This window comes from Rutilus rutilus (genome assembly GCF_951802725.1).
Source record: "Rutilus rutilus genome assembly, chromosome: 8".
Lineage (NCBI taxonomy): Eukaryota > Metazoa > Chordata > Actinopteri > Cypriniformes > Leuciscidae > Rutilus > Rutilus rutilus.
The window spans coordinates 42823800-42839225 of NC_140222.1; the positions used below are offsets into that span (position 1 = coordinate 42823800).

A 15426-nucleotide genomic window follows, 5' to 3' on the forward strand; every position below is an offset into this window, starting at 1 on the left:
CTCTTTCACAGAAACTCTGCTTGTGGCGGCCCGCGAGTTGAACCCGTTAGAGTTCCTGGAGTTGCTGCCGGATGACGGAACGGCACATTTCTTCCTGCCACATCTGCTTGAATGCTGCCAATGAAATCTCATGACATTGCCATTTATTTTAGACAATCGGTGAATCAACACTAAACCTGTTTAAAGACAGGATCTGGATTTACGGTCGTCCTGCTGCTTTGAATGCTGATTACCAAAAACTGTCATGTGTCCACACTCAGATCTATGACTGCTGTCAACTACATGTCACAATCATTCATAAAGTCTGGAATGTTACAAGTTTACTTAAAAAACAAAACAAGTACTCCCTTATTAAATCAGGATAAATATAGACTACAAAATATAACAAGAGATGCTGAAGTGTTTTTTTAATGATTTGTTAGGCTTGCACTGATTATTATTATTTTTTTATGTATCTGAAATAGTGTGCACATTACCCACAATGCATCTATCATCTCATTTCATCAGATTTTCAGAATGAACATTTTAAAGTGTGCTTTTTTGTTTATTAAATTATGTTCAAATGCAGAGTCTCGCGTGCAGATCATTTTGTAAACATTCTCTTCCATGTACAAAATCATATTTAAAGCTTCAGTAACATTATTCAAATGCTAACGCTCTTCTTCCAGTCTTCCCTTTACAGAATCATATTTTCGACCCTACAAAATCGACCCTACATCAGAAAAAAAAATCGATATAACCTTTAGACAAAATAATGACCTCTGACCCCTTTTATTCAAATACAGCCTATTTAGAGAATTGTTTTTCCATCCAATCATTCCCATTTTAATTCCAATTCCCCGTCTCATTTTTATTTTTATTGTAATGCTGACAAGATGTCACATTTAAGTAAAATAAATGTTTAATGTCATGTTGTTTCTGCTCTTTTGCAATCACAATAAAATAGTTATGCAGAGCTACAAGTGTTTATTTAGAAAAATCATGGGGAAGTATTAAAACAAACTTCCTGTTAGAAGAACATTTTAACCGCTACCAAACAAACCCAGGAACCTCTTCTTCCCTAGAAAAAGAAAGAAATTGATATCATTCAGTTTGTGTTGCTGGTAACATGTGCTCAATTTAATCACAAAACAAACATTTGTGTAATTAGACTTTTCTTGAGTTCTTGTGTCAACAACCCCGTGTGACAACATGCCCCGCTCTGCCCTTTAGCTTTGCATAACAGGGTAGTAAAATATGTTTCTTGTCCTAAATTTGTACAACTGATCTCAGACTTGTACATGCTGTACATGTCATGCAAACTCACCGTCTTTTTCGAGTACGGTGTATGTGGTCTGCATTCCGGCCTCGATGTGGTCGGTGACGTGACAGTGCAGCAGCCATGTGCCGGAATACTGCGGACGCATGGTCACTGTCTGGAACGTCCCGGGGAATAAATCAAACACGTCTGTTCGATGTGTCCCACTGATCTGCAGTAAAAGACGACAGTCATCATCACACTGCTGCTCTGGAAGAGTTTGACAGTTTCTGAAGAGTGAGTGAGGGTGTGTGAGTTGGGTGAGTGAGCGAGTGGTTGGGTTAGTGAGTGGGTGAGTGGGTGAGTGAGTGAGCGAGTGGTTAGGCGAGTGAGTGAGTAAGTGTGAGTGGTTGGGTGAGTGTGGGTGGGTTGAGCGAGTGAGCGAGTGGTTGGGCGAGTGAGTGAGTGAGTGGTTGGGTGAGTGTGGTTGGGTTGAGCGAGTGAGCGAGTGGCTGGGTGAGTGGTTGAGTGAGTGTGGGTGGAGTGAGCGAGTGGCTGGGTGAGTGAGTGAGCGAGTGGCTGGGTGAGTGAGTGAGTGAGTGGTTGTGTGAGTGTCGGTGGGTTGAGTGAGTGAGTGTGAGTGAGTGAGTGAGTGAGTAAGTGGTTGAGTGAGTGGTTGGGTGAGTGAGTGAGTGTGGGTGTAGTGAATGAGTGAGTGAGCGAGTGAGTGAGTGGTTGGTTGGGTGAGTGAGTGAGTGAGTGAGTGATTGGTTGGGTGGGTGGGTGGGTGGGTGGGTGGGTGGGTGAGTGAGTAAGTGGTTGTTTGAGTGAGTGAGTGAGTGAGTGGTTGGGCGGGCGAGTGAGTGAGTGAGTGAGTGAGTGAGTGAGTGAGTGAGTGAGTGAGTGAGTGAGCGAGCGAGCGAGTGGTTGGGTGAGTGAGTGGATGGGTGAGTGAGTGAGTGAGTGAGTGAGTGAGTGAGTGGTTGGGTGAGTGAGTGAGTGTGGGTGGGTTGAGTGTGAGTGGATGGGTGAGAAGTGAGTGAGTGAGTGAGCGAGTGAATGGTTGGGTGAGTGAGTGAGTCAGTGGTTGGGTGAGAGATGGATGGATGGATGCTTTACCTTGTAGTCAAAGCTATGGCCGTGGAAGTGTGCAGTGTGTATGTCCACCTCATTTCCCATTCCCATCAGATACCAGTACACTTTATCTCCGACCTTCATGGTCAGGCCTTTAAGGTTGCCGTAGACTAAACCATTGATTCCTGTAATAAACAAAGGAATAACCATTAGTTTTACATTAGAGCTTTTAATAAAAATAACAGGAACATTCATTGATTTTTAATGCTGAGGCAATGATGCTTTAAAGGAAATTAATTAAAAGAGAGATTTCTCACGGAGAGTCTAAAAGAGCTAACGGTTACTTTATATTTTTGCATGATAAACCATTTTATGAGTTTAACTCAATTATTTTAGTCCTTACTAAGTAACATGTCCTCGTCCTCAAAAACCATGACCAAATCTATGCAACCCAGAACACATTAAACTCACCATGCATTTTGTTGCTTTCGATAAACTCCTCATCCTCCTTCAGTTCTTTTGGAGGGGTTTTAACGTGAGCTTTGATGTTGTCATCCAGATACCAAGATTCATTCTCATCAAAGATCAAGAAGAGCAGAGCAAACTCCTCAATCTCTTTCTTCAGCCCCAGTGAACGTGCCAGGCTCTTCTTGCAGATGACCAGCGGCCCGATCAAACCACTGTACATGTCCTGCGTGGGAAGAAATCAGATTTACATAGATTAAAAACGTTTTAGACACCATGGGTCATAATATTGTTCTATAGATATAATTATACAACTGTCTAAGATACGTTCTTTTGACACAATTCTAAGGCAGCATCACAATTGCAATTAATGCATTTCATTGGAAAAAAAATTATCCAAGATGGTCGACAGTCAAGAGAAAATAAATACACTTACATTTCACTAAATAATGAAAAGTATAATGAATATATGTGTGGTTGTGTTAATGTTTGTGTGGTTTTCTCCTGGTTCCTGAGTGTGATTAAAGTCTGCACATTCGGCGAGTTCGTCGAGTGGGTGCTGGTGTGCAACGAGTCCCAGTTCACTGTCTGCCCCACTGAGGAAGAACTCACCAGCCCCACCCCGACTCCAGAGCCGCCAGAGACCAGCCATCCACCACCAACAACGATGGAGTTGCCGGTGCCCACTGCAGACCGTGGAGGCCAGCTCATCGCGATGGACGAGCCCGAACCAGAGAGGAGGTCGGAAGGAGTCATCGCCCCGGAGCCCATACCACCGCTAGAGTCTGACCAGGTGAGTGAGCCGATAACATCGTTTGTTGTGGAGGGAGTTTTAGTGGAGTTTGAAGGGATGGAGGGGAGAATAACCCTGCCGTGGTGGATGTTAATTATGGACTCTGGAAGGTCTTTAGGTTAACTTAATGAACTTTTTTGGAGAGATTATTCCCAGTCTCCCTGTATCTCCAGCAACCCCTGTCTCACCAGAATACCCGCCCAGCCTCCCTCTCCACCTCCTCAATCAGCCAGTTCCTCAGCCCCGCCTCTGCTGATGTCCTTCAGTCCCTCTTCAGCTCCCACATGCTGTGAAGACCTGCCCAGTGTCTTTAGGCCACCAGCTCCATCCAGCACAGAGGATCCCCTGTCTCCACCTCCAGCCTTTGTGCCCATCGCTTCACCTCGGCCTGTCGACACATCGGCTCAACCCTGGCTCCTCGGCTCCACCAGAAACCATCGGTCATATCGTTCCGCCGGCTACGCCTTGGTCTGCCGTCGACCTGCCTGCACCTTCAGCTCCATCTGGCCTTGCTTCCTCAGTTGGACTATTTACGGCGCAAGGGCACCCCTTTTTTGGGATGGGGCGGACTATTACATGTATGGTCTGTCTCCAATGTTTCATTAGGCTTGTTTGACTTGAACCGGCGCTGCACAGACCGATCGGTGAATGACATCAAAGTACCGCGAGAGCAAATAGAAAGTAGACGGCTCCTTATGCTTTTGAATTGCTCTCGCGGTACTTTGATGTCATAAACCGATCGGTCTGTGCAGCGCCGGTTCAAGTTGAACAAGCCTATTGTGTTTTTGGTTTAGTCCTGTGACCTAGTTTTTCCCAGTCTGTTTAATTAGTTATGTCATTCACCTGTGCCCTGTAAATTTACTAATTAAGTTCCTTTGTTTGCTCTGTATACTTAAACCCTCTGTTCTCCCTTAGTCTCTGTCCATTCTCGTTAATGTTTGTGTGGTTTTTCTCTTGTTTCCTGGGTAATTGTGTGTTTGTTTGTTTTTCTTCTTCTCCTGGTTCCTGAGTGTTTGTGATTTAAAGACTGTTTCCTGGAATTATTCCTCGTCGAGCAAGTTTCTAATATACCAAGTGATGTGACAACGAATTGCCATGAGACTGTGTTGGCAAACAGCAAGCTCATTAAGGTTTAAGTAATAGCACACCTGTTTTCTTGGATAGACAGGAGATATTCTGGACTTTCACAAAAGATTAGATCCAAACTGGCCTTTGGTACCATGACCTTGTTTCAATGGTGAGAAAGGTACCTTAATAACATCTACGGTGGAGTAATATGCTCCGACACTGCATTCCTCCTGCTCCTCTGTCGGCCCAGAAGCCTTTGGGAGGTACCAGGTATAGGTCTGAGTTTCTCCTTGAGTGAGCAACATGAGTGAGCAACATGAGTGAGCTTTAGACTTAATGAACAATATAAACTTTGAAATTTGTCTAATTTACAACTGTCAGATCATCTTGTCCTTTACCTGGACGTGTCAGGGCGACATGGGGACTGTCAGTTTTAACTCCATGGGCATGTATGGAGTACGGTCTCTTAGCCATGTTCTTAAACACAATCTTCACTTTTTCTCCTACTTTACCATGGATCATGGGTCCTGAGGTGAGCAATACCACAGCTGAGCATATTCTGAATGTTTACAAACATTTACACCAAATAATGAGTCAACCATCAATATACAGCAAATTCTGTCAGTACTTACCCATAATTCCCAAATGTTCCATATCTGCAGGTCTGTCCTTGGGTTTGGTGAAGGTTTCATCAGTGTACTCTCTGTACAACACCTTCTTATATTTTGAACCAATGAATTTCCCTTCTTTCTTGAGGAACGCATTGCCTGGACTGAATATGTCAAAAATAGATATGATTCAGAACTTGCATTCACGCTTTAATAACAGTACAGTCTAAAAACATGTTCCTTTAAAAAATATATAGTCTGAACAGTCTTTGTAAATTCAATTTAGTCCAAAACTACACTACATGTGAAAATGAAAATTCTGTCATTATTTTCCTACTCTCGTGTTGCTCCAAACTGGTAAAACTTAAACCTTAGTTGATCACAGTCTGTCACAATTTACTAAAGAACCAATGGTTTGCTTTGTTGTCACTGATGTGGTTTTTCACTGATTATCTTTTTCTGAAACTTGGTATATAACCAGGTTTGGCTTCAATCACGCTAAACACCTTTGGTGTTCTTCAATACCTTAAATATAGTTCCAAACGTAGGTTCAGGAAGAGCCTAATCATTCAGTCCTGGCAATCATCATTATGAGCGTATATAAGCAGCAGTCACTGCACCATCCCAGCTACAATTCCTCTGGCATCCCTCCACCTCCCTCTATCTCCCATCTCCTTCTCTATTGCTCCCATTAGGGGAGCCGCAGTTCTATGAATCACAGTTATAAACTTATAAGGTTAAGCTTACGTAGAGCCTCGGGTTCGAGCCTCCTTCGATGACAGCAATTTTTTTAAATATTGCGGATTACTTACAAAGTACTAAATGGTTTAGCTCTGCAGTACTTGAGCGAGCTCTTAACGCATTATAGTCCTTCACGTCTATTGCAATCTCAAAACTCTGTCCAGTTGATAATACCTAGAATATCAAAATCGACTGCTGGCGGTAGATCCTTCTCTTATTTAGCACCTAAACTCTGGAACAGTCTCCCTAACATTGTCCGGGAAGTAGACACACTCAGTTTAAAATCTAGACTGAAAACATCTCTTTAACCTAGCATACACATAGAAACTCCTATTATTCAAATCAGTTAATTGATTATTAGGCTGCATAGATTAGGTCAGCCGTAACCGGGAACACTTCCTATAACACCCGATGTACTCGTTACATCATAAGAAGAATGGCATCTACGCTAATGTTAGTCTTTCTGCTTATTCCGAGGTTTACTGTAATCAGCCGGATCCAGATCAGATGGAGGACCTGCACCTAGACACGACCACAACGCATCCCTGAAGTGTCAGCAGAGATTGTGTCAAATAGACTCTTATCGAAGGCCTCATCGACACGACAGCCATCAGCACTGATCCTCAACAAACTCGTCTCCATACCGGCGCAACTCTGATCTTCAACCAGATGAACTGGATAATATTCTGATTGTTCCAATCCAATCTGACTTCTGACCTGTAATGCTGCCTGGATCATAATCATACACTGTTCATTCGTTGGCCAGAGGAGAACTGAGCGACTGAGTCTGGGTTCTCCCAAGGTTTTTTTTTTCTCCAGTCGCCTTTTTCGACCTTTGTTGCCCTTTGACTTGGCTTGCTTAGTTGGGGACATTAATTTTAACATTTAATTTAATATTCAACAATAATATTGATCTGCCTGCACTGACACTATTATACAATAACTGAACTGAGCTGATCTGAACTTACTCCAGAGCGGCTATATATATATATATAAATAAACTAAATTAATAACTTTTTTTAAAACAAAAATAAAACAACACTGAACTTACTTAAGCCGGACTGTGACGCTATTTTCTTCTGGAAACAAACTTTTGTGCATTATTTTTCTGTTATCTCTGTAAAGCTGCTTTGAAACAATCTCTATTGTAAAAAGCACTTTATAAATAAATGTGACTTGACTTGACTTGACAGCAATCCAATATCGTTTACCATTACCTATTAAGACTGGATGGCCTGGGAAACTCTTTAAATTAAATTTGCCAAGTACTGTTAGCAAATGGGAGTTCTGGTGAAGGATGTGGAATACCTTTCTTTCAGACCATGGAACATTTGTTCCTCCCAGGTGCGGGTGGGTGAATAGTCCCAATCCATCTCAACTGCAGCGATGTAATACTTCTTCTGGTGTAGCATCGTCTCAGACTGACGGTTCCAGAAGTGGCACTTCTCCACAGTGTAGTTGGCTCTCATGCCTCCATGATAATGATCTGTGGTTTTACAGCTCACCTCAAACTGTCCTGCAGACGCAGCGTGTTAAATCATCAGAACAGCACAATGTGTAATACTTTGAAGTTTATCATAAATGCATATTTATGTGATTATGTTTTTCTTGTTATACACATACAGTACATCTACATTCAGTGAAACTCCAAACCTGTATGGCTTTCTTTCCTCTGTGGAACACTTTATTTTAAAGAATGTTTAAAATGTTTTTGTCCAAACGATTGTGGTGAAGTGCCACATTTAGAAAAACAGTATATAAGGGGCATCCCCAGATTAGCGAGATATTGGGCCCTATCTTGCACCCAGCGCAATTGACTTTGTACACCGACGCATGTTTCATTCCTATTTTGCACCCGCGCAAAGCGCGCTTTTCCCTCCACAGAAGCACGTCGCTAAACTAGGGAATGGACTTGCGCTCCCTGGGCGGTTCAGCCAAAAAAGGAGGCGTGTTCCGGCGCAAACGTTCCCTGGTGCTATTTTACTGTTCCATAAAACAATTGCGCCACTGGCCAGAAAAAACCTAGTCTAAAGTCAGTGGCGCGTTGCGCGTTGTTCATTATGCTATTTTAAGGGCGCATGCTTGACCATAATGTATACGCTCAACGCTCATACACTGTGATTCTCTAATCTACACAGAAGCAGCAGTTTTCATTTTTGCAAATCATATTATTACAAACGATAGATAGATAGATAGATAGATAGATAGATAGATAGATAGATAGATAGATAGATAGATAGATAGATAGAGAGATAGATAGAGAGATAGATAGATAGACAATTTATTATAAATATAATAATTTATTATAAAAGCATACATCTAGCTTACACATTTACCCACATTATTATATGCCTGTTTAACCGAAGCTAATTTGGGTGTGTTTCTCCCATCCCCAATGTCACTTCTCTCTCTTTTACGGCCGTGACGAGAGCGTTGGTCTCCTCGGCTGTGAACCGCTCTTGATGCGCGCCTGGCAAATCCGCCGTTATAATAGCAATCCGCCAAGGAAAAATTGCGTCTGCTCTTAAAGGGAATGTGAGATGATGCTCTGATTGGTTTATTTCACGTTACGCCCAAACCACACCTATGAATAATGAAGCTACTTCAGACCAACCCCTTTTAGATTTGCGCCCGGCGCAAGAGTCATTTATCCCGCCGGGAAAATAGCAACAGCGCCGAGACCCGCCCACAAAGTTACTTGCGCTTTGCGCTTTGACACTTGCGTTTCAGATCGTTAAAATAGGGCCCATTGTGTCATTATTGCGTCACTATTGCGTCATTATTGCGTGATGGTTGCCGGTACTCCACTGCTCTGTGTTTGAGGTAGGTGTTTGTTTGGCATGGCTAGGTTGGGCATCTATATTGTTAGTTCACTAACTTTTCAGGAAGTCCCGCTTGACGGTGTGCAAACCCACTCATGTTCCAAAGGTCACCATAAAGAAAAAGTATGTCATCTAACTTTGTTTCTTGTGAATTTTAGGCCTGTAAATTGGGCGTTTGATCGCGACGCTGCTGTTTCGCTTTGGTTTTTGATGGCTTCTGATTATTTTTGTTTTCTTGTTGCTTTGTTGTTCGTCAGCTCATATTATGGTGTTTATGATTTATTTAGTTTAACTTGTTATTCTTTTCAGAATTATTTTTGATTTATTAATATTTTTGTAATGGTCTCCTTTTGCTTCTTTTGTTTAGTGTTATTTGTTTTTATTTTCTGGTTTGGCTACCAAGCCTGCACTTAGATTTGAAGCCTTAATTTAATTTGTTATTTGTTTTGTGCTTTTCCTTTATCTTCGGTAAGGGATATTTAATTTATTTCAGTTGTTCTTATGTTTGTGTTATAATTGATTGTCTTCTTTTGTGTTCTGCAGGAGAAGGAAATGCATGCAGGTTGGTTCAACATTGGTTGGATACTTGTCAAGAGTTTCAATATAGCACATAATTGTTCTTCGACATAGTGAGGTCAAAGAAAGAAGAGATGGGACTGTACCCATGCTGTCAGGCTCCATGATGACGGTGTGAGAGATATGAGGAAACACATTGATGGTGTCTCTCCTGGTGTCTTTGTAGAGGAACCTGTTGCCCTCAAAGTAAAGTCCATGGATGTCTGTCTCTGATCCTAGCCCGGACAGATGCCAGGACACCTTATCACCTTTACACATACTCAAACCTTTGAGATTCCCATACATGAATCCATTGAGCGCTGTGAATGGTGAACAAATATTAGTTTGGATGAAAGAGCAAGCAATACGGTTTGCGTGCTACAGAAATTCATAAATGATTTATCAAGGAATGTGACTTGCACTCACAGTGCATTTTATTGGACTCTTGAAAGTCTTCATCATCTTTCTTTACAGATTTGGGGTCTTTCACACTTCTTTTGATGTTGTCATCCAAATACCAGCTCAGGTTCTCGTCAAACACTGTCGCAAGAAGGTGAAACTCTTTAACCACGTTTTTCTGGAATGGACAATAAATATTGGCAAAGCTGTGAGCAAATAATTGTTACACAATATTGTTTGAACTCAGAAATTACAAAGTTCTCTGCCTTTCGTTGCCCCCCTGTTTTCAGCCACCAATCATGCAATAATTTCATCTCAACATTTTGCAAATAAGAAGAATTCTGCATAGCTCATTCGGCGTCCGTCTCTCCCACCTGCTTTCCTGATTTGAGGGTTTTTGGCTTGCAGATCAGAAGAGGTCCAACCAGCCCAGAGTTGGTGTCTCGGATGGGATCTACCGCTGAGTAGTACAAGTAGGTGATGCAGTCTGGATCTTTTTCGGTGGGTCCTCCACCCTTAGGCACCACCCAATCATATTGGTAAGTGGTGTCAGGGCGGACCAGTGCAGCAGGAAGTGGCTCAATCACCCCTAAAGAGATGAACAACACAACTTTTTACATGTCATAATTGTTTTCTTGCCTTATAGGTAATATGAAGAATGGGAACTGATTTTATCCATTAGGAATTGATTGAATTGTTAAAAGTGGGTGTTCTATACCAAGATGAAGTCAGAGCTGAATATGAGTTTGCAGTTGAAGAGTTTGCCCCTGGAGGGTCAATGTCCTGCAGAGTTTAGCTCCAACACACTTGACTGGAAGACTCTAGTGAACCGTGCAGACCATTATTAGCTGGTTCAGGTGTGTTTAATTAGGATTTGAGCTACACTTTGCATGATAGGGGCCCTCCTCTTGGCATAGTGGATCCCAGAACACCACTTTTCGAGGGACTTTTTGACTAGAATAGGGAGATTAAAGGTCAAGTTTACCTTTAATAAGCAAGTCGGGAAAGGCTCTAGCATCCCTATGTAGGACATATGACTTGGAAAATGGATGGATGAATAGATGGATGGATGTATTATAAAGACAGATTTTTTTCTATGGAGTAATGTGAACTGCTGAATTGTTCACAATAAGACCAGAAACAAGTCTTAAGGGAGATCATAGGGTGAATTTTCCTCTCTGTTCATTCTCAGAAAAGCCAGTCATGCGCTCATAATCCCCCACATAATTCAAAGAGGGAACTTTGGTCTCATAGATTTGGACTGATTTGTTTGAGTCCAGCCAGGACTGGAAATTACCACTTGCGCAATGATCCCTGACCTCGATTCGACATTTGACTTGATAGACAACAGTCTGGAATTGCTTATCCCTTAATTTCCAGATCTTTTTATTTTATCATTGAGATCTTTTTCTTACTTGCTTCTTTCTTGAGTTCACGAAGCTTCTTGGCAGTGTATGTCTCTGCATAAAAAAAGAGAAGAAACAAATAAAGACTGTCATACGTTTTATACGTTTATTAAATGAGGGTACTTCTTTACCTTCCAGGACGTTGTGGTAGAGTGTTCCATCCATTTCTATACTATACTGCACTCCGTGAGGCTGAATACTGTAGGGCCTGCTTGCTTTATTTCTAAACGTCACTTTAATTGTGTCCTCTTCCTCTGCTCTGATGACTGGACCTAGAAAACAACTCAAAGACATTAATTTGTGCTATTAATCTCAGTAAAATCAAAACTTTGAAATAATTGAAATAATTTAAAGACAAATAATATCTGCACTTAAAGGGATAGTTCACTTTGAAATAAAATTTTGATATGTTTTAGCTTACCTCAAGGGCATCCAAGATGTAGGTGTCTTTTTTTCCGCAGTAGTTTCAATTTTGATATTTTTAGGTCAAACCGTTCTTGTCTGTCAGTCATATAATGCAGGTCTGTGGTCACTGTCTCAAAACACAAGCACAGAGTCCAAATTAAAACAATTCCCCATCGTCCAAATTAAACAATTCCCCATCGTAAGTACACATTGATGGCCTAAGACACGAAACGAGCGGTTTGTGTGAGAAAACGAACAGTATTTATATCGTTGTTATCTCTTGAACACAGCACACGTCCAAATGATCTGACGGCGCGGGCGGGTATAGATGTATACACTAGATGTCGCCTTGGCTACGGTTTCGTTCCAATGAACTGCAGTAGCCAAGGCGACATCTATGTATATATCTATACCCGCCCGCGCCGTCAGATCATTTGGACGTGTGCTGTGTTCAAGAGATAACAACGATATAAATACTGTTCGTTTTCTCACACAAACCGCTCGTTTCGTGTACAATGTGTACTTACGATGGGGAATTGTTTAATTTGGACGATGGGGAATTGTTTTAATTTGGACTCTGTGCTTGTGTTTTGAGACAGTGACCATCGACCTGCATTATATGACTAACAGACAAGAACGGTTTGACCTAAAAATATCAAAATTGAAACTACTGCGGAAAAAAAGACACCTACATCTTGGATGCCCTTGAGGTAAGCTAAAACATATCAAAAATTAATTTCAAAGTGAACTATCCCTTTAAAAGCAAATCACTGCAACAGCCTCAGTAATATCACAGTTAAAGGAAGATTCCTAGTTAAATACAATGTTCTCTCTACAACATCTACCCAGAATTCCCAGGTGCAGCTCCTCTGGGGTCCTGTCTTTGCGCTTGGTGAATGTGTCATCAGTGTATTCCACATATTGGACCTTCTTGTATTTGCCCCCGATGTGATCATGGCGGGTATCAAAGAAAGTGTCAGATACACTGTGGATATTCAGAGACAAGCTTAAATTCAAGGACATTCCCTTTGACTTCAAGATGTCTCTCAGTGAAGATCTTAAAACAACATTGTTACCTGTCATCAACAAGTTTCTTCCCTGTATACTGATTTATCTCTGTTGGCCCATAATCCCAGATGATTTCCTCAGCAGCAATGAAATACTGTCTCACTTCTCCAAACGGTCTGGGTTTATGCACATTTGGGAAACACTTCTTTATCTCAAAAATGGCTTGCATGCCGGCTAAAAGTGGGGAGAAATGTAATTAATATCAACACAACAATTACAGGTGTAACGATGCAACATTTACACTCAGATCTGGCCTGTCCGTACCTTCCAGATGATCATTGACTTGACAGCTGAGGAGCCATTGGCCGGGATTGTCTGCAACCATCTCTACATTAACAAAAGTAGCCGGGAACAGACTGACAGTATCAACATGGTGCCGTTTGTTCGTCAGGATCTGTCCATGGAAGAAGGCTGAGTGGATATCCACCTCGTTCCCAATCCCAAACAGGTGCCAGTGGATCTTATTGCCCATGCACATGCTGAGGTCCGGCAAGTTGCCGTAGACGTACCCATTTATAGCTACAATAAAGTTCACAAGGGAAGTTGAAATTCCTGGATAGTTATACTATTTTTTAATAAATAGTAGGCAGCATATATTATATACTGTACAGTATGCTACTATTATAGGTAGTTAATAGATGTGTCTAGAACAGGGTTTGATCTGTTACCCTGTTCACTGTTATATCATTAGTCATTATTGCAGGACATTATTACTGAACGCACAGTGCATTTTATTGCTTTCCACGAATCCTTCATCACTCTTGCTGACTTTGGCTGCTGCTGAGCAGTAGGTCTTGATATTATCATCCAGATACCAGCTGTGGTTCTCGTCAGACACCGTAAACATGAGGGCGTAAAGATAGTCGGCCGTCTTGTCGCCATGGACATCTAGAGTGCCTAAGAATTGCACACACACACACAAAGAACGATTCATTATTAGTGGACTATATCAGAACTTGAAGTGTGAGAATTATACAATGACTTTTATGGTGGTCAGCTTTTTATATGAATTTGTATCTGTAATTTTCAGTACATAATCTGTTGAGTTAGCCAGATGTTCAAACTTGTCTTCGAAACTTTTTAAACAAAACACAGTTATTTGTTATATAGGTTATTTGTGATCTATAAATCTACTCTCTTAAAAATACACTAACACACTTGTATTCTAACTGGGTGCTTCCTGAAACCCTGAGTGAAAAGACTGTTTAAAAATGCTTTTTACTTAATATGCATAAAATATCAGACCTACAATGGCAAAAATCAGAAACAATTTGTACTCCTCCCTCAGTAAATACGCATATATTTTATGTGTTTTGCACATTAATTCTTCTTTTATAATGTTTCTATTCAATCTGTAGACATACCTAAATTATCATGTTTGAGGTGGGACTACTTTTAAGTGGATGAATTTGTCACTGATGTAAATTCTTTGTGTGTATCATATTAAAATCACTGCATTCACACGTTTACATTGTCATGACATGAGTTTAAAAAAAAAGACCCTCCCCTTGAAGAAATCAGGACAGAAGTGGTTGAAAGGGGACAAAAGAGACATTAAAACACCAGGTGTAAACGGAAATGTGTCTCCCTCGTCTACTTGTGATCCGAACGACCAAAACACATTTTAATAACAGGTGTAAAAAGGGCCTAAGCGATTCTCTCAAACTAGCCTCATGCTAACGTATAATGCTAACTGTGGCTTTACTTTTGCTTGCATTTGAAAGTAGCTTGTATTTGAACACAAAAAATTACTGTAATTAGAGGGGTCCTAGCATGTGAACCCTGGGGTGAAGAGATTTGTACCTTTTTTACATATAATGAGAGGTCCAATGAGACCTGAGGCGATGTCTTTGGGGGCGCTAACATGGGAGTGGTATATTCTGGTCAGGCAGCTAGTGTCGTCTTTGCCAGGACTATGGGAAGGCGTTAGAGTCCACATATAGGAGAACGACTTCCCAGGGGCCACTGAATCGTCTTGTTTCTCCTCCTTTTCTGATGAATCAGGATACAGTGCTCCTGGAGAGAAATCCAATATTCATAGTATTTGTAATTTATGAGAAAAAGTTAAACTGATGAAATGAGTCATATTTGACATAATGTGCGCACGCACCTTCATGGCTCTTGTTGTAGCTGAGGCCGTGTGGGTGGATGGAGTACGCTCGTGTGGCCATGTTCTTCAGGTGCACAACAACCGTGTCATCTTCCTCTGCACTGATGAGGGGTCCGAGGTAACCCAGCCACTTGGGTTTCTCTATCTCCTGCCTGTAGGTGGCGTCAGTGTATTGCAGATACACTGCCTTCTTATACACCCGCCCGATCCGCTGCTCTCCCCTCTCCAGAAACACCCGTGCATCTCTGCCAAACACCAACACATCATTCTCTGTGAGGCTTTTACATGCACTCTCTCACTCACTGAAAGTCCACCCAGACGGCAACATAGTGTTGGCCCAGGATCTGGTACATGTGGAATCCACGCGTACCGGGCTGGATCTGGGCCGACACTATGCTTTGCTGTCTGGGTAGTGACCTACAACCCTACCCAGGTACTATTTTATTTTTGTATAACCTTCAAAGGGAAAAGTGCAGAAGTTCATTTCCGTGCAGAAGATCTTCTCAAATGCTGCACGATTTGAGATATCATTCATAACCACCGCATAAACATTGTGGAACGAGGCCATTTCTAAGTGTTTCTGTGGGGAGTGTTGCTAGGCGGTTAATAGATTACGAATAGGGCGTTGCTAAGTGATCTCTTACTGCTCATTGAATCGTCCACCATTAAAAAATA

At 41.7% G+C, this 15426-nt stretch overlaps 2 protein-coding genes across 3 annotated transcripts in view; one reads left to right on the top strand and one right to left on the bottom strand.

Moving 5' to 3' along the window:
• Window positions 1-567, top strand: part of hps3 (HPS3 biogenesis of lysosomal organelles complex 2 subunit 1) — a 33205-nt gene extending 32638 nt beyond the window's left edge. For both annotated transcript variants that reach the window (XM_084416559.1, XM_084416558.1), the window contains one exon: window positions 12-567. In XM_084416559.1, coding sequence (XP_084272685.1) covers window positions 12-124 — 113 coding nt within the window. In that variant the 3' untranslated portion in view covers window positions 125-567. The remainder of the gene's footprint in view (window positions 1-11) is intronic.
• The window catches only part of cp (ceruloplasmin), a 15875-nt gene continuing 840 nt past the window's right edge, over window positions 392-15426 (bottom strand). The window contains exons 2-20 of the mRNA XM_084416555.1: window positions 14752-14996; window positions 14445-14657; window positions 13365-13538; window positions 12906-13160; window positions 12650-12815; window positions 12419-12558; window positions 11300-11440; window positions 11178-11222; window positions 10137-10351; window positions 9790-9940; window positions 9471-9683; window positions 7295-7502; window positions 5270-5409; window positions 5036-5164; window positions 4820-4926; window positions 2783-3002; window positions 2357-2496; window positions 1307-1469; window positions 392-1060 (exon numbers count right to left, since the gene is read on the bottom strand). Of these exons, the coding sequence (XP_084272681.1) occupies window positions 1023-1060; window positions 1307-1469; window positions 2357-2496; window positions 2783-3002; window positions 4820-4926; window positions 5036-5164; window positions 5270-5409; window positions 7295-7502; window positions 9471-9683; window positions 9790-9940; window positions 10137-10351; window positions 11178-11222; window positions 11300-11440; window positions 12419-12558; window positions 12650-12815; window positions 12906-13160; window positions 13365-13538; window positions 14445-14657; window positions 14752-14996 (3103 nt within the window). The 3' untranslated portion in view covers window positions 392-1022. The remainder of the gene's footprint in view (window positions 1061-1306; window positions 1470-2356; window positions 2497-2782; window positions 3003-4819; window positions 4927-5035; window positions 5165-5269; window positions 5410-7294; window positions 7503-9470; window positions 9684-9789; window positions 9941-10136; window positions 10352-11177; window positions 11223-11299; window positions 11441-12418; window positions 12559-12649; window positions 12816-12905; window positions 13161-13364; window positions 13539-14444; window positions 14658-14751; window positions 14997-15426) is intronic.